The following is a 27,105-nucleotide window of genomic DNA, read 5'->3' as shown; positions in this document are numbered from 1 at the left end:
AATACCCGACAACACCCGACAATACCCGACAACACCCGACAATACCCGACAACACCCGACAACACCCGACAACAGCCGACAATACCCGACAACTGCCGACAATACCCGACAACTGCCGACAACAGCCGACAATACCCGACAACAGCCGACAATACCCGACAACTGCCGACAATACCCGACAACTGCCGACAACAGCCGACAATACCCGACAACTGCCGACAACACCCGACAACACCCGACAACAGCCGACAATACCCGACAATACCCGACAACACCCGACAATACCCGACAACACCCGACAATACCCGACAACACCCGACAATACCCGACAACAGCCGACAACACCCGACAACAGCCGACAACAGCCGACAATACCCGACAACTGCCGACAACAGCCGACAATACCCGACAACACCCGACAATACCCTACAACACCCGACAACTGCCGACAACAGCCGACAATACCCGACAACACCCGACAATACCCGACAACACCCGACAATATCCGACAACACCCGACAATACCCGACAACACCCGACAACACCCGACAACACCCGACAATAGCCGACAATACCCGACAACTGCCGACAACAGCCGACAATACCCGACAACAGCCGACAATACCCGACAACACCCGACAATACCCGACAACACCCGACAATACCCGACAACACCCGACAATACCCGACAACACCCGACAACAACCGACAACAGCCGACAATACCCGACAACACCCGACAACACCCGACAACACCCGACAACAGCCGACAACAGCCGACAATACCCGACAACTGCCGACAACACCCGACAATAGCCGACAATACCCGACAACTGCCGACAACAGCCGACAACACCCGACAATACCCGACAACACCCGACAACACCCGACAACAGCCGACAACAGCCGACAATACCCGACAACTGCCGACAACAGCCGACAATACCCGACAACACCCGACAATAGCCGACAACACCCGACAATACCCGACAACACCCGACAATACCCGACAACACCCGACAACACCCGACAACACCCGACAACACCCGACAACAGCCGACAATACCCGACAACTGCCGACAACAGCCGACAACACCCGACAACACCCGACAACACCCGACAACAGCCGACAATAGCCGACAATAGCCGACAATAGCCGACAACACCCGACAACACCCGACAACACCCGACTACAGCCGACAACAACCGACAACACCCGACAGCAGCCGACAATAGCCGACAACACCCGACAACACCCGACAACACCCGACAACACCCGACAACACCCGACAACAGCCGACAATAGCCGACAATAGCCGACAATAGCCGACAACAGCCGACAATAGCCGACAATACCCGACAACACCCGACAACACCCGACAACACCCGACAATAGCCGACAACAGCCGACAATACCCGACAACAACCGACAACAGCCGACAACATCATGAAAAATTTTGGGTGAAAATACTTTTTTCTTCGTATCGTTTTGAAATTCAGAATATAGATTCACTAGATCCTGCTCTATCCGAAACTGCAATCGGTTCCTCTTCAAGTGAATTATTTTTCCATTTATATCCTTTTGAAAGTCGGGAACTTTGGTTGGCCATAGCAGCCGAAATAAATTTTTTTCGTCAAAACTGAGATCAGATTTGGAATCAGAGACCTCGAATTATCCAGAAAACATGTACGGCACTTCAATATCTGAAACTTGGATTTTCGATGTCGATCGAAAAAAACGCAAGGCTATACATCATGAAAAATTTTGGCCGAAAATACTTTTTTCTTCGTATCATTTTGAAATTCAGAATATAGATTCACTAGATCCTGCTCTATCCGAAACTGCAATCGGTTCCTCTTCAAGTGAATTAGTTTTCCATTTATGCCCTTTTGAAAGTCGGGATCTTTGGTTGGCCATAGCAGCCGAAATAAATTTTTTTCGTCAAAACTGAGTTCAGATTTGGAATCAGAGACCTCGAATTATCCAGAAAACATGTACGGCACTTCAATATCTGAAACTTGGATTTTCGATGTCGATCGAAAAAAACGCAAGGCTATACATCATGAAAAATTTTGGCCGAAAATACTTTTTTCTTCGTATCATTTTGAAATTCAGAATATAGATTCACTAGATCCTGCTCTATCCGAAACTGCAATCGGTTCCTCTTCAAGTGAATTAGTTTTCCATTTATGCCCTTTTGAAAGTCGGGATCTTTGGTTGGCCATAGCAGCCGAAATAAATTTTTTTCGTCAAAACTGAGTTCAGATTTGGAATCAGAGACCTCGAATTATCCAGAAAACATGTACGGCACTTCAATATCTGAAACTTGGATTTTCGATGTCGATCGAAAAAAACGCAAGGCTATACATCATGAAAAATTTTGGCCGAAAATACTTTTTTCTTCGTATCATTTTGAAATTCAGAATATAGATTCACTAGATCCTGCTCTATCCGAAACTGCAATCGGTTCCTCTTCAAGTGAATTAGTTTTCCATTTATGCCCTTTTGAAAGTCGGGAACTTTGGTTGGCCATAGCAGCCGAAATAAATTTTTTTCGTCAAAACTGAGTTCGGATTTGGGATCAGAGACCTCGAATTACCCAGAAAACATGTACGGCACTCCAATATCTGAAACTTGGATTTTCGATGTCGATCGAAAAAAACGCAAGGCTATACATCATGAAAAATTTTGGCCGAAAATACTTTTTTCTTCGTATCATTTTGAAATTCAGAATATAGATTCACTAGATCCTGCTCTATCCGAAACTGCAATCGGTTCCTCTTCAAGTGAATTATTTTTCCATTTATGCCCTTTTGAAAGTCGGGAACTTTGGTTGGCCATAGCAGCCGAAATAAATTTTTTTCGTCGAAATTAAGCTTAGATTTGGACTCGGAGACCTCGTATTTCCCAGAAAGTACGTATAGAAATCCAATATGAAAACAGGTTTTTCCATTTTAGATGAAAAATCGAAAATAGTAAAAAGCGCCTTGAAAATATCGGCATAGGCAACACATCATATTCAGCCAACCAAAATTCTATTGTAGCGCCACCTAGTCGCAATCTAAAGAACATGACATAACTCATTACAGTTTTCTATTTCAATCATAGTAGAAAACTGCTCTGAAAGAGAGATAGGTTTCTACCATGAACGACGAAGAAAACTGTAATTGGTTAGTGGATGTTCGTTGAAATGGTACTAGATGGCGGAGCAAATGAATTCGTGAAAATTTCATACGAGTATGGAGAAATTTCAAAATGTTTAAACGGTAAAAGTATTTGTTATATGACGAAACTGCGTTCAGATTTGGACTCGGAGAACACGAATTATCCAGAAAACATGTACGGCACTTCAATATCTAAAACTTGAATTTTCGATGTCGATCGAAAAAAACGCAAGGCTATATACATCATGAAAAATTTTGGCCGAAAATGCTTTTTTCTTCGTATCGTTTTGAAATTCAGAATATAGATTCACTAGATCCTGCTCTATCCGAAACTGCATTCGGTTCCGCTTCAAGTGAATTATTTTTCCATTTATGCCCTTTTGAAAGTCGGGAACTTTGGTAGGCCATAGCAGCCGAAATAAATTTTTTTCGTCAAAACGAATGAGTTATAGATTGACTTTTAAATTTATGCATGATAATGTCTTATTGCAGCCTGAAAGTGTAACCATGCAACATGATAGAAGAGCCTGCTTGTCTACACGAGCTCAGTACCATGGAACGGATGAATGAGTGATGACCATACCGCCACTGGTGCCGATCTGCTGAATAATATCACAGCATACCGGTTCAGTGACGGTCTGGACTAAAACTCTTACACCTTTGTAATTGCACCTGGAATATCAAAATTTAGATTGAATCAATATATGTATACGATCTGGAGAGATTCATTCTTCAAGCAATTTATTTTTCTCACGCACTTCTGAAAATCAGGTAAGTTATAATCACTAACAGTCATAATAATTTTTTTCGTCAAAACTGACCTCGAAATTAGAATCAGGGATCTCGGCTTATCCAGAAAATATATGTACAACACTTCCACACACACACTACACACCACACACACACACACACACACTACACACGCTACACACGCTCACCCCACACACACACACTACACACGCTACGCACACTACACACACACACATACACACACAAACGCCCCACACACACACACCCCACCCACCCACACACACACACGCAAACTCCCCACACACACACCCCACCCACCCACACACACACACACACACCCCACCCACCCACACACACACACACACACACACCCCACTCACACACCACACACACACACACACACACACACCCTGCACCCCCACATACGCACACACACACACACACACCCTGCACCCCCACATACGCACACACACACACGCCCACACACACACCACACACACACGCCACACACACACACACACACCCTGCGCCCCCCACATACGCCCACACACACGCCACACACACACGCCACACACACACGCCACACACACACGCCACACACACACGCCACACACACACGCCACACACACACACGCCACACACACACACACACACACACACACTCACTCACACAAAATACTTTTTTCGTCCTATCGATTTGAACACACACACATCCCACACACAAACGCCCCACACACACGCACCCCACCCACACACACCACACACACACACACGCCACACACACGCCACACACACACACACACACACACGCCACACACACGCCACACACACACACACACACACACACACACACACACACACAAACACCCTGCACCCCCACATACGCACACACACACACACACACACTCACACAAAATACTTTTTTCGTCCTATCGATTTGAAATTGAAAATATAGTTTAATTAGGCTCTTCTCTATCAGAAACTGCAATCAGTTATTCTTCAAGTGAATTATTCTTCCTTTTACGCCCTCTTGAAGGTCGGAAAATTTGGTAGGCCATAACAACCGAAATAAATTTTTTTCGTCAAAACTGAGCTCGGATTTGGAATTAGGGACCTCAAATTATGCAGAAAACATGTACGACACTTCGATATCTAAAAGTTGGATTTTCGATGTCGATCGAAAAAAACGCAAGGCTATACATCATGAAAAATTTTCGGTGAAAATACTTTTTTCTTCGTATCGTTTTGAAATTCAGAATATAGATTCACTAGATCCTCCTCTATCCGAAACTGCAATCGGTTCCTCTTCAAGTGAATTATTTTTCCATTTATGCCCTTTTGAAAGTCGGGAACTTTGGTTGGCCATAGCAGCCGAAATAAATTTTTTTCTTCAAAACTGAGTTCAGATTTGGAATCAGAGACCTCGAATTATCCAGAAAACATGTACAGCACTTCAATATCCAAAACTTGGATTTTCGATGTCGATCGAAAAAAACGCAAGGCTATACATCATGAAAAATTTTCGGTGAAAATACTTTTTTCTTCGTATCGTTTTGAAATTCAGAATATAGATTCACTAGATCCTCCTCTATCCGAAACTGCAGTCGGTTCCTCTTGAAGTGAATTATTTTTCCATTTACGCCCTTTTGGAAGTCGGGAATTTTGGTAGGCCATAGCAGCCGAAATAAATTTTTTTCGTCAAAACGAATGAGTTATAGATTGACTTTTAAATTTATGCATGATAATGTCTTATTGCAGCCTGAAAGTGTAACCATGCAACATGATAGAAGAGCCTGCTTGTCTACACGAGCTCAGTACTATGGAACGTAGTGAGTGATGACCATACCGCCACTGGTGCCGATCTGCTGAATAATTTCACAGCATACCGGTTCGGTGACGGTCTGGACTAAAACTCTTACACCTTTGTAATTGCACCTGGAATATCAAAATTTAGATTGAATTAATATATTTCGTATATTCGTATATATTCTGGGGAAATTCATTCATCAAGCAAATTATTTTTCAAGTACTTCTGAAAATCGGGTAAGTTATACTCAGATTTGGACTCGGAGACATGTACGGCTTTTCAATATCTAAAACTTGGATTTTCGATTTCGATCGAAAAAAACGCAAGGCTATACTATACATCATGAAAAATTTTCGGTGAAAATACTTTTTTCTTCGTAACGTTTTGAAATTCAGAATATAGATTCACTAGATCCTGCTCTATCAGAAACTGCATTCGATTCTTCTTCAAGTGAATTAATTTTATACTTACGTCTTTCTGAAAGTCAGGAAAATTAGTATGCCATAGCAGCCAAAATTACTTTTTTTTAGTCAAAACAAGGCTCGGATTCAGAATCAGCTATCTGGAATTATTCAGGAAACATGTATGACACTTTTTTGGGAAATCCATGACTAGGTACCTCTCAAAAGTGTTGATTTTTCTTAACGAAAATCCATAAATATTTTTCGACGAAGATCCATGTTGAGGGTTGCCTACTTGTTTTGGGGTGGCTAGATCGCATTTAGATGGCATTTTTGAAAATTCCACCCTGTATAATTCGGGCAATATCGCGGCCCATGAAGCTTTCAGTGCATTCGCCCTCTGAACAAATTAGTAAATTACGTTTCGGAAAATATCGCCGTACGATTTAAAATGGTCGATGAATATAATAGAGCATTGTGTTGATTTGGACCAGGACAGTATGACATTTTGATTTATCAACGTATTCCACAATAATAATCTTATTCATAACGCCTCTCATTTGGTGGGTCCTTAAATAAGCAGGCGCCTAAATAATTGATCGAAAACAACATAAGCTGGTACATTTGGATCATTCCCGATTGATGAGTACTTAGATTCAAAAATAGCCTTTCGGTATAAAAAGTGATTTTTTTTATTGAAGCTGCAGTATCCTCTCACTTGGCAGCATTTTTTTGTCACGGTGAATTGATTATGTCTTTAAGATATGAAAATAAACCTTATTCTAAAGATAAACGATGGGGTGCTGCCAAAATCAAGACGTTTTCTTGATGCGCATCTTTCTCATGAGGAAAATCAATTCTAGGTAATATTATGAGAAGCAACATTGGTCATTCGATTTCTTCTGTTAGTAGACTCTCCAAAAGAAAGGGAGAACTAAAACAAAATCCCATCATTTAGGAAAAATTTCTCACCTGACAACTATAGTGTTTTTATTTTATCATATTTGGAGGGTTGGAAATTGTGGGATAAATTCAAAAAATCAGTATCCAAAAGGTTTGACAACTCAAGAAACTTTATTTGAATATGTTGCAATATCGTGCAAGTTACGGAAATAAGGCTACCTAGGGTCTAATTTTTAATTTGATTTGGAATGGTTACAGTTATAGAATAATTAATTTTTGAGTGAAATTTGCAGAGTTTTTTCCCTTCAATAGGATCTCGGTCGGTTCTGAAACGTACCTGGCTAAGTTGACTTCCAATCTTACATTTTCGATTATTCGATCACGTACATTAATCTGCAAGATGGTTAATGTATATCAACATTGTATCGTTTCAACATAAACTTTCAGTTCTAGAAGATCTGCGTTATGTTTAGCATGTTGTGTATTCGAATGTCTTCGGAAATTTCAATGAAGATCAGATGCATTGGAGTTTCTTTGTATTTGAGAAAAAGCGTCAAGATTCCAGATTTTGTTGGAATTTATTATATCTGTGAATTTATTATCCGTCTTATTATCGCGGTATGATTCTATTCTAATGTCGTGTTCAGGAATGAAAAATGGTTACTTGGGAAACATTATTTTAGATCAAGTTCAAATGTTTACAATAATTGGGCCAGATGTATATTTTTACAAACGCATCGATGTGAGAAGTAGGTTTGTAAGCCACTATGTAAAATGTGTTCTATTTCAGATAATATGACTCGATGTTATTCTATGAAATTTCGTTGTTTCAGGTCATTATATATATTCGAAAATGTGGATACATTTCAGTGAACCATAACTATTAAATTTTCCCAGAAATCGTGTTCAACCGGTACAACTCAACCGTTGAAGAACACACAAGCATGCACTGAAGAAACATTATTAATAAAAAGCTTTATTTCGTATTCTCTTACCCTTTCTCAAGTTCATAAATTTGCGAAAAAAATGTTATTCAATAAATGATAAAGTTTGATTTTTTGAATCAATAAAGAAATTATGGTTGAAATGATCACGGTGCTCAAAAAACTATAGCGTATTATCAATTGTGTTCATTTAGGGATGAATTTGAAGTGAATTTCGTAAAACAGGTTGCACCAAATGTGATCATCTTCAAAATTCATTTTTTTTTTCTGGAAAAATATAGAACAATTTTCGAATCTTTCAATCAATACATTACACAGAATGTCTTTCTTTAACTTATCTCAAATTCTGTTGTGCAGAGGGGCTAGACGGACTATTTATATATTTTTGTAAATTATTTCCTCTCCCTTCATCCAAGTCTACCACTCACTGAAACAAAGTCCTGCTACTAACTAGAAAATATTTTTTTTCTGATCAATATTCCCTGTACACTTATCAACTATTATCAAATGTTTGAAAACCTTGTTAGGTTTTCATTTCACTGATTCTCTCCGAATTTCAAAGAGCTGGTTTTTTTCTGACTGATAAAGCCATATTGTCTTTTTCTTCGAGGGTTTTCACCCTTTTGAAGGTAATAGTATCGATGTGCAACCCAAAATATAGACATTTTCAATACCTTTGATTGGCTTTCATTTCTTACCCTGCTCTCACCTGATTACCATATCGATACAGGAATGTTATAGGGCATTCTTTCATCAAATACCCCATAAAATCGCTTTACCCATAACAGAGTTTCCGCATACCAAAATACTAGTGCAAAATACAAAGTTCACAGTGAATCGATATACCTTTACGATGTCAGCTATTTCACGCATCTTCTCTTTATGGGTGTTTAAAACGATTTTGTGGATTGTCTTGGCGTTTTTCAGCCTCATGTAGACGGCAAGCATCATACGTGCCTGTAGGCAGGACCGTCTCTAACATATTGGAGGCCCTGGGAACTTCAAGATAATGGGGCCCTCATAACTGCAATTTGAGGGGTCTTTCAACTAGGTGATAAATAGGTGAGTCAGTTGGGGATTCTTCAAGAAAAGGGGACCTTATGGTCCATAGTGGCACATAGCCACTTCGAACATTTCCAGGACAGTTTAGAATTGGTAGTAGTAGAACATCAGGAGCGTACTTAGCCACAAATTATATTATTCTCTGTAATCTGTGCTGTCAGTCTCCAGACTTTTCAAGCCACCCTTGGCGACTTTGTAGAAACTCAATGGTGGCCAGTGGCTTCCCCTCTGTTCTCTTTTTCTTCCTCAATTTCATTCAGTATCGTTATCGTATCGTTGAAGAGAATCTGTTGGCAAGTATAAAACGTTGAGTTTAAGCTCCCGCGTTTCTAGAAAGTTTTCATAACTGTTCATTTGGAATTTGGATCGATTTCAATAGAAAAAAATTCGTGGTGTAGGTAGGATTGACTTTCAAATAAATTTTTTTATTAATTTGCCGATGTTGGGCCCCCTGCCAGGACCGAAATTTCGGTATGCAAAAAGGCATCGGGATCGGCGTGGAATCAAAAATAGTTCAGTGTACATTGACAGCAGGTGAGCATGTACAGGTTCCTGCTTCAACAATAAGCTCACTGTTATCTTCTCTTACTCTTGAGAGAGCTTCGCTCGGCATCTCCCGGTCGGATTCGATCGAGTAACTTATTCAATTCGGATTTCGTCATGGACTTTCAAACTGACTACTTTGTGCCGCCCTATATGGCTTGGCATGATTCTGTGCCATGTATAAGATTACACAGCTCTTTTTCTCTGCTCTAATCTAAAAATAAGCGCGACTAACTTTATTTATAGATTATTGTATACATCCCAGCTCATTATGAGGATTCTATATGATTTGCTTCGGCGAATCGTCTATCTACATAGTTACACCTCTTCTCAGCAGTTTACCGCTCTGCTATCGCGTATACAATCGAACGTCTTATGATCCCCCGCACTATAGGTGGGTTTGAGTCTTTACCGGCCATTCAATTCTTAGGAAACGATGTATTGTTCTATTTTAAGCACCATTGGCACCACAAATGCAACTACAAATACTGAGGATATCTCTTTTTTAACCCGATATTTGAACTACCACCTTGGCAAGTCCAAGTTCATCATGAGAATAATCAATAAAAGAAGCCACTTCTATAGAGACCAGTTGTCTCTCAAGCATAGGAACACTAATAGCTGGTTTATGCTGGACAGCATCTCATGCCATATGCCCTTGAATGTTTTTTCAAATTTCAAACCTGGTTCATTCCGAATTTTACTGCAGAAGTTAGAGAATAACTTAACTGCCAGCATAAACCAGGCCTTGGGCTACTGGCTAGGTACCCTAGGCCTAATACGGCATAATCATAGTTTGAAAAGGTACAAAACGCCTCGAATTCAACACAGAGATTCCTTATTATCAAAGCCTTATAGATAATAGATGATCTACCTCAACACTTCAAACGAAGATGGAAGAAAAAGATCGCTTTTAGTGAGCTTCGAACCCTTCAAAACGTGTGGTTAACATTTTACTACCCTAGTGCTGACGTAGACGTAGAAAATCATAACTCAATTATTAATTTCGCTAAAATAGCAAGTATTATATGAAGAATCATACGGGCAGCTCATGATGTGCTTCAGTTCTCAACCCCTCAAAAGATTAGAGGGAAATTGTCAGTGGTATTGGTGTTTTGCAGACAGTTACAGCGATAATCTACTGCAGTTTTGGAGAGAATGGTGGGAGCTGGTTAATTATCGAAAATAATGATGCAAAAGACGAACTCAATTTTCCGTGAACTCAATTCCATCATAATTTCATTGATTTTAGCTTTTAAACTTTCTATGCCCAAAATCCCTTGCCAGAGACGGCCCTGCAGCACAATGAGATTCAATATCCCATCGGGTGAAAGATTATAATTGATTTTTTAGATGGATATCATGGAATCTGAACATTTATCGATCAGCTTTAACAACTTACTTCAATAGAGACGTTTTTAAAGTTAGATATTTTAGCTTTGTATCTGAGAGAATCTGTGGATATCACTTTTTCCTGTTTGTTCGCCAAAATTTCAACAAACAGATAAATTATATAGACAGCAACAATTTCCGAGAATACGAAAAACATAACAATTCAATTCAATTTTTCAAAAATCGCTATCCAGACTGGCTAGTAATGAGATCTTATTATTGCTGCTGATGGGCATATTCTGCATTTCAGCCGGTTATATTTCTCATTCATTGAAAGTGAGTCTAGAAAAAATGAACAAGATATGAAAAAAGAATCTGTGCAATTCAAGATTATCTCAAAACAGATCATTATAGGAGTTAATAGGGTTGTGCACAATAGAAAAGGATACAACTGTAGTCGGTAATGTTTGAAGATTTTTCAAATACGTTGGTATATGAAGTAATAGAAAAATCTACATATTTTCTAGACTTACTTTCATTTTCGAAGCCATATCACCAAATCACGTAAAAGGGTGCTGAAAAAAAACATATTATTATTATAATCGTTGATGCAGGATTCTGAGGTGGACTTGAATGAATCTTTCCACTGCAATTGAACGTCAGTTCAATGGGTTTTACAGACTGCATGCACAATTTTCAATGAACCAGGGCTGGGTCAATTTTCAGTCTGCCTTCAGTTCGATAATTTGTTAGATAGGTTACGATTCTAGGTCGGAGTTTGGCTTATGATTCACAGGAACATCTTGGAATTCGCTAAGTTAAATTTAACGTGGACTATATTAGTGGGAAGATCACGTTGTATTGGTTATTTGTAACCTAACGAAAATGACAAACAGGTTGAAAATGTTCGAAGAGATAGACTTCTGCCAAACCTGACAAACGGGTGAATCACTTCAGTTTTTGCTTCGTTCATCTGAAAACACGTCCATTACTTATCAAAATGTGCTACGCGAAATCATTTAGTTTATGAATCAATAACACGCGTTCCAAACTGTATAGCGTAACGAATTCCGATGCACTTAAAAGCCGAATATTAATACTTCAATTTGCACACGTATCAATTTCACACACATTTTATGTGTCAATGAATTCTCGAAAACGGATATTCGATTTATTATTAGCCTACGGAGAGGAGATATCAGCGACAATATCCCCAGAAGAAAACAAATAGAAAAATGCTTCACATTTCCAAACCCTCGAAAAAAACCTCCCTTGAGAAGAACTGGCCACTGAATCATTATTCGCTCATCTTTTCTGAATCTACAGATTAGATTCTGGAAGCTAGTAACTTCGAATATACCCCAGTCCTACCTGAGAATAGTGAAACTCAATTTTATAAAAATCGTCTCTGCAGACAAAAGAATCAGAAAGGATCTAGAAACTGAATTACATGATGAATTATTTAACCACTACACGAGTTTCGGTGTCTTCAGGAGGATACTATTGTGAAGTGGTCAGATATAATTCATGCTAGTGAAAATTATGTAATTCCTTTTCTAGTTTGATCAAGGATATACATCAAGTATCAGCACAGTCAAATTAGTGACAGGTCATGAAGGATGATAATTGTTGTTGGGACAACTAATATGAAGATTACTCTTGTTTCACACATATCACTTCTAAGCTTTATAAGGTGAATTGTGGAAAAATCAGAGGCATTTTCATTCCATAGATGTAATGAGGGAAAATGCAAGAAATAAATGAATTTAAATCGTGTCTCAATCATTTTAAGATAATGCTTTTTTTCTGATTAACTATTCCATAACAGAATAATATCATAAGTAGTTGATAATATGGCAATTGAGCATCATTAAGGGTTAGGTTCCACTCGAAATACAAATAACTCAGTGACTTATGCAGAGGAAGTCACTGAGTGAGGAAAATGGCAAATCTTTTTAGGTCTGAAATGAGCAATAGCATCGTGATGTGTGGAAAGTCCATCCATATGCCCACTGGAAATTAGTCAAAACGATTACCTGTCGAAAATGAGACATAATTTGCTTAGCGAGGGTGTTTGTCAGAAACGCACGTGATAATCCCCGAAGTGACGTAACAAGGACGCCGACGCCTGGCGTCACGCTCAAAGTGGGGATCTTGCTGGAGGGGACACGGTAAGATGTCCTGTAGGAACGTCCGTGGTCTATAGTTATTGCTTTGGAGACCACCAAGCAACCTCTGGAGTAACGAACGATCCTAGACGACGCGATTCAGTGCAACGACATTTTGACACGCGACTTGTGAAGTGACGTGAGTGAAATAGTTGCATCACTTAGAACGACCAAGTAAGTTCTTGAGTTGCGGCTGCTCGGTGCTGATACCGTGAGTGATAGCAGTGCCCCATAGTGATTAGTGATCTCTTGTGCTGATCAGGAGCACCCTCATCAAGGTTTCCTCTCTGCTATCTCTTCAAATTTGACGCAGTGGGTAGCCGCACACGTAGGGAGTGATCGAGTGAAACAAGACGCTAAACACAGTCCTCCTTATACCTTTTGCACACCCCAATATTTAACCTACACACACCCTCGTAAAGGAGAGGCCACCCTTCTCGAAATACAACCACAATCCTCCACTACTCATGGAATTCTCTGATTCAATCTTGACACCAAGTTTCTAGCTTTACCGTATAAGCAATACTGAAGTAGACCTCGAAGAGAGTTTCTGAGTAGTGCTGGACTTGGCTTTCAAATCGAAAACTTCTTCGTTGAGGCTAAAACGAAGAATTTTTTCAGAGTAATATTGATGTTCCCAATATCAACAAAACATTGAAAAAGCATGGGAGTGGCAGAGGATTTCGCTCCCAGCTTCACTCAGAAGCCGCAGCTGAGGCAAGAAGACGATGGCAACAAACTGATATTCGAATGTCAGCTGTTGTCCTCACCGAAACCAGACATCCAGTGGTTCCGTAGTGACACTCAACTGTTCGAGGATGCAAGGACTAAGTTCAAAATACAGTCGATCGGAAGCAATAAGTTCTTGGTGGTCTTAGAACTCGATGATGTTATCGAGACCGATGCTGGCCTATACAAGGTCAAAGCGAAAAACAAAATGGGGGAGGTTGCAGCTTCCATCAACCTCAACTTCAGCCGTAAGTACTTCTTTAGACCTTTATTTCACCCCCTGGGGTTGGAACCTTGGGCTCAAATCGAAGATACTTAATCTGAAATGCAAAAACCCTGAAATTCGGTTAGGTTTCACTGAAATCAGTGTAAGGGTTCCAATCCCAAGGGTAACAATGTGTTTCCATCTATTCCATGGTACTGATTGTCCCTTTCTTTTCAGCTATGGACGAACCGAAAGAAAAGTGAGTACCTATGCGATAATTTAGAAAAATTGACGTGTTCAGAACAGCAAATTTCTCCTCAGGCACTTCATTCCTGCCTTGTCCTGAACCCACGCTTGGGATTATGTTATTTTGCCAGAAACTAGACCTAGAATTAGTCATAGATCAAGAGTTTTACGTCATGGGTCAAATTTCTCGGGCCAAGTGGGAATTTCTGAAGTTGTTGATCGAAATGACTGAGAAAATAAACCTTTTTCATCGTTCTAGAATTTCCTTCATGCGAAATTGTATTTTTAGGGAATACCACTGATTTTGGGAGATATGGCATTACGATTATTGAGATTTCAAATTATTTAACTCGTTCGAACTCTTCATAAACAAACCATGAAATAATTGTCTCTGAGTTATGGCAGATCTGATCTGTTTTTCAATAATTTCTGGGGTGTTATTGCAGTTTTTGATGTGGCACTTTCGCCATTTTGCAACCGTTATCATCAATTGATATGGGATTTCCTGAATGACTTAACGTATTTTGTCGTATTTCGCAGACAAATCGATGGTCTAGCACCCACCTTCTCCAAGAAACCTGCGATACGACAGGAGGAAGATGGAAAGAGGCTCCTTTTTGAATGCAGGATTCAGGCGAACCCACGTCCTGTTATCAGCTGGTTTCATAATGGAAATCCGGTGAAAGAATCATCGCGTCACAAGGTAAGATTTTTTTCGTGTATTGAATGGGGTATAGCAGTGACATCTTTACTATACGATCCACGTTCTATTTATGTGACAAACTAGGTTTCGTAGCTTTTGGCAGTTGGATTCGTTTCTATTTTCGCTGGAGGTTTTGACACCTGCTTTTTATCCTCTCCATCTCAAATACCACTACAGATCTCTTTCACATGCACAATTTCATTTCAGCAATTCGAATGACGTTCAGTTCGCTCACAATCGGAGAAATCCCACGAAAATTGCCATATTTTCCAACTTTTGCAGATTTCCCACGAAAGAGCAATATTTTCTATTAAGCAGCGATCTCAACTTTCGAAACGTTGATATAAATCAACATATTTTGATTCAGTATCCAAGATTTCTCTAAAAATAAATTTGACTGGCAGCTTGGCAACGCCGTTGGAGTTTTCTAATAGTGCATTAGATAAATATATAATACTTTCAGTTGGACCGAATTAAATTCCTCTCTGAATTTCGCAAATGTAGCGTGAAATTTAGGGACTCTAAGCAGGACGCAAACAAAACCTATACGATATACGTTGAAGCCAGACGTAGATTCGATATTTTGGCACTAATTCGAGAAAATTTTTGAGACCACTAAAAATTTACCAGAGCAGTGGAATCAAAATATTCATTATCACTCCTCGATTTTCTACCCTCAAAACAAGTTGATACGGATTCGACTAAAGGTCACGTAAAAAATACGCTGTGAGAAATAAAACTATGGTTACTTTTTCTAAAGCTTTCCTTCAATGAGAACGTACATGCTGTTGATTGTTTCCAGAAGTGAAGTACTTCGAAATTACTTGGCTCCCCTCGAATCATCTCGTTTCCCAGTTCTTGAATGTTTATCAAAATGAAACGGAATGGAATTCCTTCAGTTCCAATTGCATTATTGTTTTCACAAGCCGATGATTTGTTATTATATCTCTCTCGAGTGAAGGTGCTTCTTAAAATTCTATTTTGGAACTTCCGAAAACGCTTTTGTTATTTTATGCGCTACTTTCACAAATCAGTACCAATTTCAACAGTTTATCTTGTGATAAATAACCGGCAGCTATTTCCAGTTATTGATTCAATATATCAGGGATCTCAATTCATTCTAATTTCGTCTGATATCGTCCATTTTAGAGCGCAATTTCCTGTTGATTCTACTCGGTCAGCCAAGAAATTCGTTATGCAGTTCGAAATTGTGAAAGGAAATTACATGAGTCATCTTCAATGGGGCCATTTAAACCCCCCCCTCTGAAATTTCCGAAGTCTTATGTCAATGAACATTAAAAAAAAAAACGTTTTTTAAAATCTGCTTGATTTAGGTGAAAAAGCGTTATATAAAATGACATATTTTGCGTAAATTTTTTTCATTCTTATTTTGAAAAATATATGTCCCCGAGCCAAAACTAAAAAGTTCTTTCTCTCAAGCTCGATTCCGAAGGATAATTCCCCAGGATAATTAATATAAATCATTAAGTTGATAAGAGGAAAAAAATCACGAAAAAACACCAACCTCTTTAAGTTCAGTCTCCTTTCGTCCATCGAAACCAGTATTTATTCGTAGTGAAATGAAAACTATTTTCGACCTTGCTGAAGTCAACGAGTGATGATAATTGGACCATAATCCACGCTCTGTCACCTCTCCGTGAAAATAGTCATGTTCTTGGCGCCAAACCAGAGTCAAAGATCGATAAATTCGAAAGACATAAAATCAACTCGACCGAAAAGAACAACTGTATCGAATTTCCTAGTATTGTAAAATGAAATTTTTACGAGATAGGCATTGATCCTGTTTCCACAGGACAAAAGGACTAATTTTTAGCGTTTTCTTCATGTTTGAATTTTCGGATTCGTGGTTTTCGTGTAGTTGGGGTAGTTATTTTGAAATTTCCATTGCAGTTGAGGCTGGATAAGGATGGCCATTCGTATTTTGCAACTTTAGAAATCGAAGATGTCACCGTAGAGGATGCTGGCAAATACAAGGTGACAGCAAAAAACGAACTTGGCGAAAGCAATGCTACAATCAGCCTCAATTTTGACAGTAAGTGATAAGTGAATGATTGAAACAGTGTTTGTTTTCAGCTTACATAGTACACGAACTAGAGCCCGATTTATGATGATTATAAGGCTGCAGCAGCACATTTAACATGAATATTCATATATGAAATCAAGCAACCTGATTTTGAACGTTCCGAATTCGAAATTGAAAAAAACTTTAGTTGTTTCTTGATTTCTTATCCTCGATTTTCACATAGATTCTTCTATGCCAATTCCTCATGTTCACCTCTCAAAACATACTACATACTACAAAAAAACAACAAAATTTGATAAGGTCAAATAGTTCGACTGAAAATGTCACTTGATACCTGAACTGATCAACGCATGCCAAAGTCTCAATGATCTGTTGACAACTTCTGCCCGATTTGTCAACTAAATCCACTTTTTTCATCCAACTTGAGAGATCCCACAGCTTAATTACGAATTCTCGAATATATATTGATATCTTGATAGATAGAGATACAAGGTGGACACTCAACACTTTGGCAGAGGATCAATAAAAATTTGGCAGTTCGCATTTGGTTGTCAATATTTCTAGTAGTTTTTTTCATTTAGACAGGACCATTAGAATTTCTGCCAATATTTTCGTCGGTTTATTGAAATTCTGTCTGTAGTATCACTTTGACGAATGTTGCTGCTCGAATTTAGTTTTTTTCACGCAATTAGCTCACCTCAGATGCAATTGCTCGGAAGTAAACTAATTAATGGTTCATTTGAAATGAAGAAGCTTCAAATGGGAACAGTATTACTGACAAAATCGTCTATGAATATTTAAAGCAATATATTTTATTATATATTTTAATCACCTTATTTTCAGAATATTGTGTTTGTTCAACTTTTTATATATCCTGTGGTATCCCGTGAAGAATCGTGCTTTGGCATACTTGGCTCAAAGCACGTCCAACATTTTCGTAAGATTTTAAATTTAGAACAAATGCCCCAGTTTATTTTATTGAGTTTAATGTTTTCTATTAGAGGCATTTCTTACATCGCTAAGAGGATCTAAATAAATTAAGTATAGGACACTCAAATCTGTTTTTTTCGACAAGTGCAACACAGGGATGTCATGGATTTCTCGAAATATTTTCTCTTATGTTAGTCAAGGGTATTTTATTCAGTGAAAGCTTGTCCTGTTCAGCCACAAAACGAGAAGTGGTCACTTGATTTCTACTGTTTCTGATCCACATCTGCTGCACTGATTAGGTATCTCTTTGATTTTCAAAGACACACAACACAATACACACAACATTGAAAAATCATCATTATTCACCTCATATCCTAAAATTTACTGAATGAATTCGAAAGGTTTTGGAGATATGGGCTTATTTAAGCATTCGGTATTCTCATGAGAGTTTTCTGTACGTTCAATAACTACGTGAACGAATAGAAAAATCTCCGATATAATTATCATTAAGCATTTTGCATTTTTCTGAGGCAAACTCAGCAGAGGTCAGCACAGCATAGTGCATAATACATCGGAACTAACTGTCGCCTAATAAGAGCTCAGCTTTTAATATGCCGTTTTTGTAGTTCAGAGTTTTTTTTTTTAACACCTAGTGGTGTTGGCGGTTTTTGTGTGCCATTTGACACTGAATCAGCTTGATTTAGTACTCAGAACCCAAGTCCCCTTATAGCAACTAATGACTTTGATCTTGTTATGCTTGAAAATTTGAGTTTTTCATCCATAAACACATAGAACGTTTTTTATTCTTAGGCCAGAATAACAAAATCAAAAGTTGTGCTATAAACCCTTTTAGAATAGAAACGTTTTCCCCTCTAGACTCCTAGCAGTACCTCGACAGTTACCCAATTGATATCGACGACCATGTTCTTGCAAATATCGAAGATACAATTGTCTCGTTTTTTGTTATTTTCGTATCGAACACATTTAGCATTAAAAGCTGAGCTTGAGGTAAACATTTGTAAGTTGCACGAAGTTGTGCTGGCTGTCGAATTGATTGATAGCCAGTTCAGTGGAGACTTTCTGCACTAGGCGATGAGGCTCCAGTACCAGATGATGGGATCAAGCCTACCTTCACTGAACGTCCTGTGATAAGACAGACTGATGATGGCGCCAAAATAACTTTCGAGTGCAGATGTGTTGGGGAACCAAAGCCAGAGCTTACATGGTGAGTGAAATCAGGAATTTTTATTAGGATTCGTCAATGTTTTCATGATCCTCTCTTTCGAATAGAAGTCTTAGTCATTCCTCGTGAAAGAGGAGCCAAAATAGAAGAATCTTTTCATCTTGAGACTTCCATGCGTTCATTCGAGAATAATCAATGAATTTTCATTGCCGAAACTTCGGGATTTGGATGTGGCAGTTTCTCATTTCAAACAATTCAGCGTGGAAGGTGTGACAAGAATGCTGAAAGATCAAAGTTTATTTGGATTTATGTACTTTGTCCACCTTGTAATCTGAGTAGGTTGTTCCACATTCCTGTATCATCACTGAAATTCCGAAAGAAATAGGTGTCATATTTCCTCTGAAGCTTAAGCTACCATGAAAATTTTCTTCTTCGACATATTTCATTCAGCCCACAATTTTGGGCTATTTCTATATTTATTCATGAAAGCATTAGACGTGGATAATCAACTATGAGTTGGCCAACAATAACTTCATTCTTGCATCAATATTCGACTTTTCTCATAGGTTTCACGGGAAGGAGGAGTTGCAGTCCAATAACAGATATATTATCAGCATGGAACAAGATCAGAAATTGTATTACCTGGCCAAACTTGAAATCAACGGTGTTAAAAATACAGACAAAGGGGAATATAAAGTTATAGCCAAAAACAGATACGGTGATGGAGAAGCAAAGATAAACCTTAATTTCGAAGGGTCAGGAAAACCGAAGTAAGTTTTTCTTTTAGCAACGAAGTTCGATATTTTTATGGTTTCAAAACTTTCTTCAGGATACCTGACGGAAAGCCTCCAAGATTCCCAAAGAAACCGACTATAAGACAGGAAGGCGACATACTGATAATGGAATGTCTGTTAGAAGCGAACCCAGACCCGGAAATCACTTGGTACCAGGGGGACAAAGTCATTCGAGATAGTACGCGAATAAAAATGTCGAGAAAAACGACTGCCAAAGATACCTATCTGCTTACGCTTCAAATATCCGATCCGACTCGAGAAGATGGTGGAAACTATCGTTGCAACGCGTTCAATGTTTACGGTGACTGTAACGCTAATATCGCTCTGAATTTCCAAGGTACGCTCCTTCATGAGTTCAATAAGGCCATGACATACGAGTGGGGAAGGCTCTGGTTCGAAGAGAAAGAGAATCCTTTCGCGCATGTGCCTAGATTCTTCTTGGTACCTGCGGAAAAATTGCCAGCGCATGATCAGTAGCTGTTTCCGTTTAATTTGCCTTTGCCATTCAACTGCCTATGGCCGAAACATTGAACTTGATTCCCCGAATTAATATTCCTTTATGTTTCAGCAGAATATGGGATTCTTGAGACATTTTTATCAGTTTGCATGAGCATGGTCCTTTGAATCAACATGCTCGTGAACAAACCTTAACAGTATTTCTTTACAGGTGGCGATAACGCGGCTGGGTTTGCTCCATCGTTCATCGAGAAACCAAAGATTATACCTAACGAAAGCGGCACTCTCATAACAATGAAATGCAAATGCAAGGCTAAACCAAAGCCAGATGTAACATGGTTCAGAGGAACAACCGTCGTCAAGGAATCGACGAAAATCCAGATGAAGATCGTGGATATCGAAGAGGACATCTACGAAATATCCATGGAAATAAAGGTAAAACATTCAGAATAATTGGAATGAATCAGTGTACGTCCAAATTTAACCGAAATCTTTCAGGATCCATCAGGTGCAGATGGAGGTACCTACAGATGCCACGTGCAGAACGAATTTGGGGAAAGTAACGCCAATCTCAACTTGAACATCGAGGCTGAACCAGAACCGGAAGGTGATGGTCCCACATTCGTGGAAAAACCAAGAATAACATCGCAACAAGGTGGAAAATTGGTCATAATGGAATGCAAAGTGAAGGCAGATCCAAAACCAACAATCGTTTGGTACAGAGAAGGAAAACAAGTAACGGAATCTAGTAAAATTAAGATTAGTTTCGAGAAGATCGAAACGCACATTTATTATATTAAACTGGAATTGAAAGATCCGGGAACTGAAGATTCCGGACTCTATAAGTGCAATATAAAGAATACTCTAGGTGAATTGAACGCTAATCTGACGCTCAACATAGAAATCATTCCTGTTATCAAGGAAAAACCGAAAGTTATCAAGATTGTTAAGAAGAGGACTGTAGTTGTTGAATGTAAAGTGCTCAGTAAATTTGCTCCAGAATGCACTTGGTTCAAAGAGAACTCTGCAGTCAGAGAGGACTCCAGGCATAAGGTTCAGATAGAACAAACCAAGGACGGTGAATTCGCTGTCAAATTAGAGATAGCTGAAGTGAACAAAACGGACAAAGGTCTCTATAAGTTGGTGGCGAAAAACGAGAAGGGTGAGGCAACGTCACAAACCGTCGAAGTCACCGAACTACCCCCAGAGGAGAAGCCCAAAGGGGATAAGCCAAAACTCTCAGGACTCACCAGTATTGTACGTACCACTTTCGCCCCTGTCTAACTTTATGTGCATCATAACATTTTCTCATTTCAGAAAGTGGAAGAAGGAAAATCTGCCGAATTCATATCATCGCTCAAAATCATCGACAAAAGCATCAGTATTACTTGGTATAAGAATTCCACTATCATAAGAGAGTCATCAGATATCAGAATAACATTCGACGGTTCAATAGCAAAATTAAGTATAAGTAAGTGTAAAATAACAGACACTGCGATCTACAAATGTTTCGCGAAAAACGACTTCGGTGAAGATGAAGTATCTGCTACCTTGACTGTTACGAAGAAAGTCGTTGAGGAAGAAAAGGTAAACAAGTCGAAAATCATACTTTTGCATTATTATAATCATCGCAATTTCATTATTGATTGTAGGAGGAAAAGATTGAGAAGAAAAAGAAGGTGGAGAAGAAGGAAGAGAAAAAGGAAGAAAATGAAATAAAGGAGACAGACAAAAAGGTAAAAAAGAGTAACTTTTTCCATTGGTTTTTCACGTAGGTATAACCCTTACATGTTCTTAACATCCCTTTTCACTAATTTTCTAGAAGGACCAAGAAAAAGTTAACGATATCGATAAGAAATCCGAGGCTAAGAAAATCGAGGTAAGTCTTCAGTTCAGCATCAACTTTTTTTATCAATTTTTTCCTCTAAAATATGATGTATGGAGTTGATATGAACTGGATGTTGAGTTAATGTCGATGTTTTGTTGTATATGTCCAGGAAACTAAGCCGTTGGTCAAAAAAGAAAGGAAATCATCCATCCAGAAGGTAAAGAATCTTCATGTTGTGTATGTCATTGTATTTCATTCTTTATGTTCTAATACTACAGATTGAGGAGAAGGTTGAGTCTAGAAGAAGTTCTATTATGAAAACAGAGGAGAAGGTATATGAAATTTATCGAACTGTTTTCGGTTTTTCTATAAAATGAAACTTTTAGTTCATGCAGGATGGTGACTCCAGATCTGCTAGTAGAAGATCATCGTTCCAACAGGAAGAGGAAACTACAATCGAGTCTAGACGTTCTTCTATAACTGGAGAAAAGAAAAAGGTGAAAGAGATGAAGAAACTAGAAACCACAGATGAAGTGGTAAGTGATTCTTTAATTTTTCATCACAATTCTTTAAATGTTCAATTTTGATCATCATCAGACAACACCTACATCACCCACGAACCACATTCAAGAAACTACAACAGAAAAAACAAAAAAGACAATAAAGAAAGTCCAGAAGAATGGAATACCAGAACCGGAAGACAAAGTTACAGTCCAGAAAGATGAGAAAGTGACGAAGAAACTAGACGAAAAGCCTAAGACTGACGTGAAAATCGAACCAGCCAAGTCTGAGCCTAAGAAGGACGATACCACCAAGAAATTGGACAAGACTGAGGTAAAGAAAGACGAGAAACCAGACTCTGGAAAAACCACGGTGGAAAAATCATCCCTTAAACCCACCGATAAAGATAACACTTCGAAAACTTCAGAAAGTATCACCGAACAAAGAAAGACAAGCATAACAAAAACACAACTCACACCTGAAACACAAACAACACCCAAACCAGAAAAGTTAGAAATTAAGCAAAACAATCTGAAGGAACCGGCTGCCAATAAGGTGGAAGCTAATAAATTAGACGTCAAGAAGGTAGTCAAGATGACTTCTTTATTCTTACACGCACTGATCAAAAAGCACTCTAACATATCTTTTCCTTTAAAACGTTTGATACCACGTGTTATTACAATTATATATGCTTCACCTTTTCTAAAAAAGCAACATAACATGCACATTTCAGTACACAAATGCCATGATTTTCCATTTATTTATCCCCTGTTGAGTTGAGGGATAAGCATTTTGTTTTCCTATGAGTTGAGAGATGTCAACACAAAATTTCTTATTTTTACAGACTGAGGAAGCAATCAAGGAGAAAGGAAAAGCTGAGATAAAGGTGAGTTTCAAGAAGTCTGATTTCCTCATTCTTCACAATTATTGTAAAAAACTTGAAATAACATTGCAACTTCTGAATATATAGATTGTTGAAGAGAAGAAGGAAAAAGTTGCACCACCTAAAGCTCAGATAAAATCAGGTTCATTTTTATCGGTACAGCTCAAACCCGTAAGCAAAGGTGCTAAAGACACAGCTAAAGTCGAGTTAGAGGTTGATCTGAAGGTAAAACAAACCGTGCTTCGTGTCTCTCTTCAATTTCTCTCTATCTCTTCCTGTATATTTTCTTCAATCTTCCTTCAAATATTGATCTCTTCGTACACTACTCTTCGATATCTTTTATCATCATAGCAGCTACTCGTTTACCTGAATATTTTCTCTCTTTACTCTCGTTCTGTTAAACTTTTTACTTCGCTAATGATATTCTCCATGAGAATCTCTCTGACTCTTTTAATTTCTCTTCTTATTATATTATTAAATTAACCTAAATGTCTTCATCTTCACATTTCAATTATTCTTCTATCTATTATTCTTTCATCTTTGAAATAATTCTATTTGTGTTTCCTTTATTTCTGCTCGAAATATTTCCGCATGCTTCAAGTTCTCTCACTAAATCATTTCTATTCCTGCTGCTTAACAGAAAGTACCCGAAGAAAAAGAGAAGAAACCTGGTCTCAAGAAACCAAAAACTGCCAAAAAGGGCGAGGTTGAAGACTGGGAGAATATCCCAGACTACGAAAGGCCAGTTTTAGAGAAATATGAACCGGGTGAACACCCTGATTACAAGGGTAGGGAGAAGACACAACTCAGCAAGGTAGTATTGTTGAAAAAGTGATAGGGTATCTTTTCTGACATTGTTTCATTGAAGGAGAGGCCAAGTTTGCCCCAGATCAAGACTCCTGAGGCCCCCAAAATCGAGGTCGTGAAGGAGAAGACACCAGAACCTAGGAAAAAGTCTTTGGAACCAACCCCATCGCCTGGTTCTACGAGTAGGAGAGGTTCGCTGATACCACCAGAAGCAATGGGTCGTAGGGCTTCGCTGATCATATCTGACGAGGTAATCTTCGCCATTATTGTATCACATTGCACCAAAATTTTTCTAGATTCCTTTTTTCCAGTGGAGGTGTCCAATATCTAATTTTTGCTATTTTTGTATTTTTTAAATCGATTTGTTTAACAGGAACACAGGAAACTCCGTCCTGGAGAGGTGATTGAGGAGAAAAAGGTAACGATAAAGATATACTGTCTCCTCGCAGTGTCTCGATACGGCTGGAATAATTTAATTGTTCGAACAAGCTTTCAACGTCGTCTTAAAAAAAAACAGGAAGGCCTTGGCTGAAACTCACGAAAAGGGATTTTTATACTATGTGGCATTAAAATCAGCACATCGTTGGAAATTTTAACGATTTTTGGATATACGTGCTCTTTGGGAGACTTCTAACATGTATACCGAAAATGGGTTGAATATTTCAACTATTACAGGGTGTCTCTTTGATGTCATTCAGTATATCACAGCCCAAACTGAAAATTTCTTTCCGTGACATTTCCATGGGGTGTTTCTGCTCACTGTTTTTGGCACAATGAACTTGGAGTTGCAACAGATACTATGACATTCAGTTTCTTGAATAAGATAATTTTCAAACTCGATCTTGACAAAATTGTTCGAAGATTTGTTGCAACTCTGAAGATAACTTTTCACAGCAAGCTGGCAAACACGATCGCAAAGCAGATGGAACGAGTATGTTGTCCGTTGTATTTAAGTTGATATTCTCGCCAAAAACTAAGGGATTGATGTTTATATGTTATGTCTACAGGGTGGAAAATTGCGACCCGGTGAAGTACTCGACACAAAGGTGAGGTTTGTGTCCAGGAACACAAAACTGACCTTTTTAATGATATGCCGTTACATTTAACAGCACTTGTATGGTATGTGTCATGAAAGTGATCGTTCTTCGAAGATTGCTTGATTGACATATTCCGTTTTGCTTCGACTGTTGTAACAATCATTTTATTTATTTTATTTTTTTTTTCATTTTGAAGACGAAATACAAACGTCCGGGACAATTGCAAGAACCGCCCGACAAACAGGTTAGCGCGGATAATGAGTAGTAGAATAGAGTATTAGAATAGAGGTTTAGAATAGAAAAATTTAGATTTCTTTTTTCGTGAACTTCGTGTTTGTTTCTAACTTTTCTCTACAATTCCATTTAGAATAGACTATTTTTCTTCTTCTCTCGGCTATTTCCGTATTTAATAATAGTTTTTCTTTCTATATTAGAATAGAGAAGTGTCTAACCTGTATATCACTTTTTTCGTCTTTCTCTGTTTCATTTTTGTGTAGAGTAGTTTTCACGTAGGAGTTACATGGAAAATACTTAGCAACAGTATCATGGTAGCTCGATAGACCTTTGTAGTGGTTTTCATGAGATAGTAGGCGATTGAGTAACAAAGTTTTTTGATTTTGAATTGTAGAATATTATGTAGGAACATACTCGCTATTAATGTCGTAGGCTCTGCATGAATCTGCTTCAATTGTTATGTGCTATAAATATCTGCTAAAAGCTGATTCTACTTCGTATGTTTTAACTGCAGAACGCATGTTCAACTGTTGTTGCTGTTTTGCTTGGTTGCAATTGTTCGATGAATCAGCTCTATCACCTTGATACAGGGCAAAAGCCAAACAAGACACAGAATTCTCAATCCAAACCCACACAACTTCTGAACAGACACCAGTAATACTCCACAATATCACTTGAAAATTGCTTTTAAGCAGCTATGCGTCGATGTTGTTCGTTTAATACCAAACCCTTTAATAGTTTATTCCTGAATCATTGCTATATTAATGAAACTCCTCACTATTCGATATGATTTGCAGGCAAATCTACATCAATTCTATCACGACTTTTTGGGATCGATTGCATTTGCAAATTTCAGGTAAATTTTTATCAATTTCGCCCGACTGTCTCGAGTCAGTTATTGCTTTTTCTTGGTGAAAAAAATGTAAGACGCAGCAACGCCAAGCTCGTCGAACTGTTTTATTGAAATTCAATCAGGATGTCGAATCCATTCACGACACGAACTTTTGTTGATGATTCATAACTATGCGGAAAATTTAACGGGACTCTCAAAATTTATAGCTAGAAGACTTGCAACTTCATCATAGGAAATTATTGGCAATAGAGGATATGAGTGTTCAAGCTGGGACCTTGGGTTTTGGAAGCTTTGAATTCTGCCAGGTCGCCAAGTTAAATTGATTTATGGATTACTTTGTACCTGTGAATATTATGATGTTTTCGATATAGGAAAGCATCTACCTTAATTAAAGTCACACTATGTTCACTTGTGACATACACTATATACTTGCGAAATTTGGCAGCCCCCAAAATTTATGGATTTTGGCATCTAACAGAAACACCTCTGTTTCTTCCTGCCAATATGAAATACCTTATGCGATTACTCAAATAAGATTGAATAAATCCGTTTGATTCGCATTTCGATCATTTGGAGCTGATTCAACGTTCACAAACAG

At 38.5% G+C, this 27,105-nt stretch overlaps 1 protein-coding gene across 13 annotated transcripts in view; it reads left to right on the top strand.

Moving 5' to 3' along the window:
• Positions 1-13,097: 13,097 nt before the first annotated feature.
• LOC123322447 (twitchin) overlaps positions 13,098-27,105 on the top strand; it is a 42,751-nt gene continuing 28,743 nt past the window's right edge. For 3 of the 13 annotated variants that reach the window (XM_044910424.1, XM_044910420.1, XM_044910429.1), the window contains exons 1-22: positions 13,098-13,248; positions 13,696-14,051; positions 14,246-14,267; positions 14,795-14,957; positions 16,869-17,010; positions 19,021-19,156; positions 19,681-19,884; positions 19,944-20,245; positions 20,576-20,799; positions 20,863-21,621; positions 21,682-21,951; positions 22,017-22,100; positions 22,187-22,243; positions 22,362-22,409; positions 22,471-22,524; positions 22,579-22,728; positions 22,790-23,278; positions 23,538-23,579; positions 23,664-23,801; positions 24,217-24,390; positions 24,445-24,633; positions 25,617-25,664. In XM_044910424.1, the coding sequence (XP_044766359.1) occupies positions 13,739-14,051; positions 14,246-14,267; positions 14,795-14,957; positions 16,869-17,010; positions 19,021-19,156; positions 19,681-19,884; positions 19,944-20,245; positions 20,576-20,799; positions 20,863-21,621; positions 21,682-21,951; positions 22,017-22,100; positions 22,187-22,243; positions 22,362-22,409; positions 22,471-22,524; positions 22,579-22,728; positions 22,790-23,278; positions 23,538-23,579; positions 23,664-23,801; positions 24,217-24,390; positions 24,445-24,633; positions 25,617-25,664 (4,008 nt within the window). In that variant the 5' untranslated portion in view covers positions 13,098-13,248; positions 13,696-13,738. Of the gene's footprint in view, positions 13,249-13,695; positions 14,052-14,245; positions 14,268-14,794; positions 14,958-16,868; positions 17,011-19,020; positions 19,157-19,680; positions 19,885-19,943; positions 20,246-20,575; positions 20,800-20,862; positions 21,622-21,681; positions 21,952-22,016; positions 22,101-22,186; positions 22,244-22,361; positions 22,410-22,470; positions 22,525-22,578; positions 22,729-22,789; positions 23,279-23,537; positions 23,580-23,663; positions 23,802-24,216; positions 24,391-24,444; positions 24,634-24,756; positions 24,802-25,390; positions 25,430-25,616; positions 25,665-27,105 lie in introns of all 13 variants that reach the window. The other 10 variants (XM_044910426.1, XM_044910422.1, XM_044910425.1 and 7 more) reach the window with 8 other exon arrangements.

The sequence above is a fragment of the Coccinella septempunctata genome, chromosome X (assembly GCF_907165205.1).
Source record: "Coccinella septempunctata chromosome X, icCocSept1.1, whole genome shotgun sequence".
Taxonomy (NCBI): Eukaryota; Metazoa; Arthropoda; class Insecta; order Coleoptera; family Coccinellidae; genus Coccinella; species Coccinella septempunctata.
The sequence above is the reverse complement of the archived record's forward strand: the minus strand, read 5'-3'. Positions and strand labels throughout refer to the sequence as shown.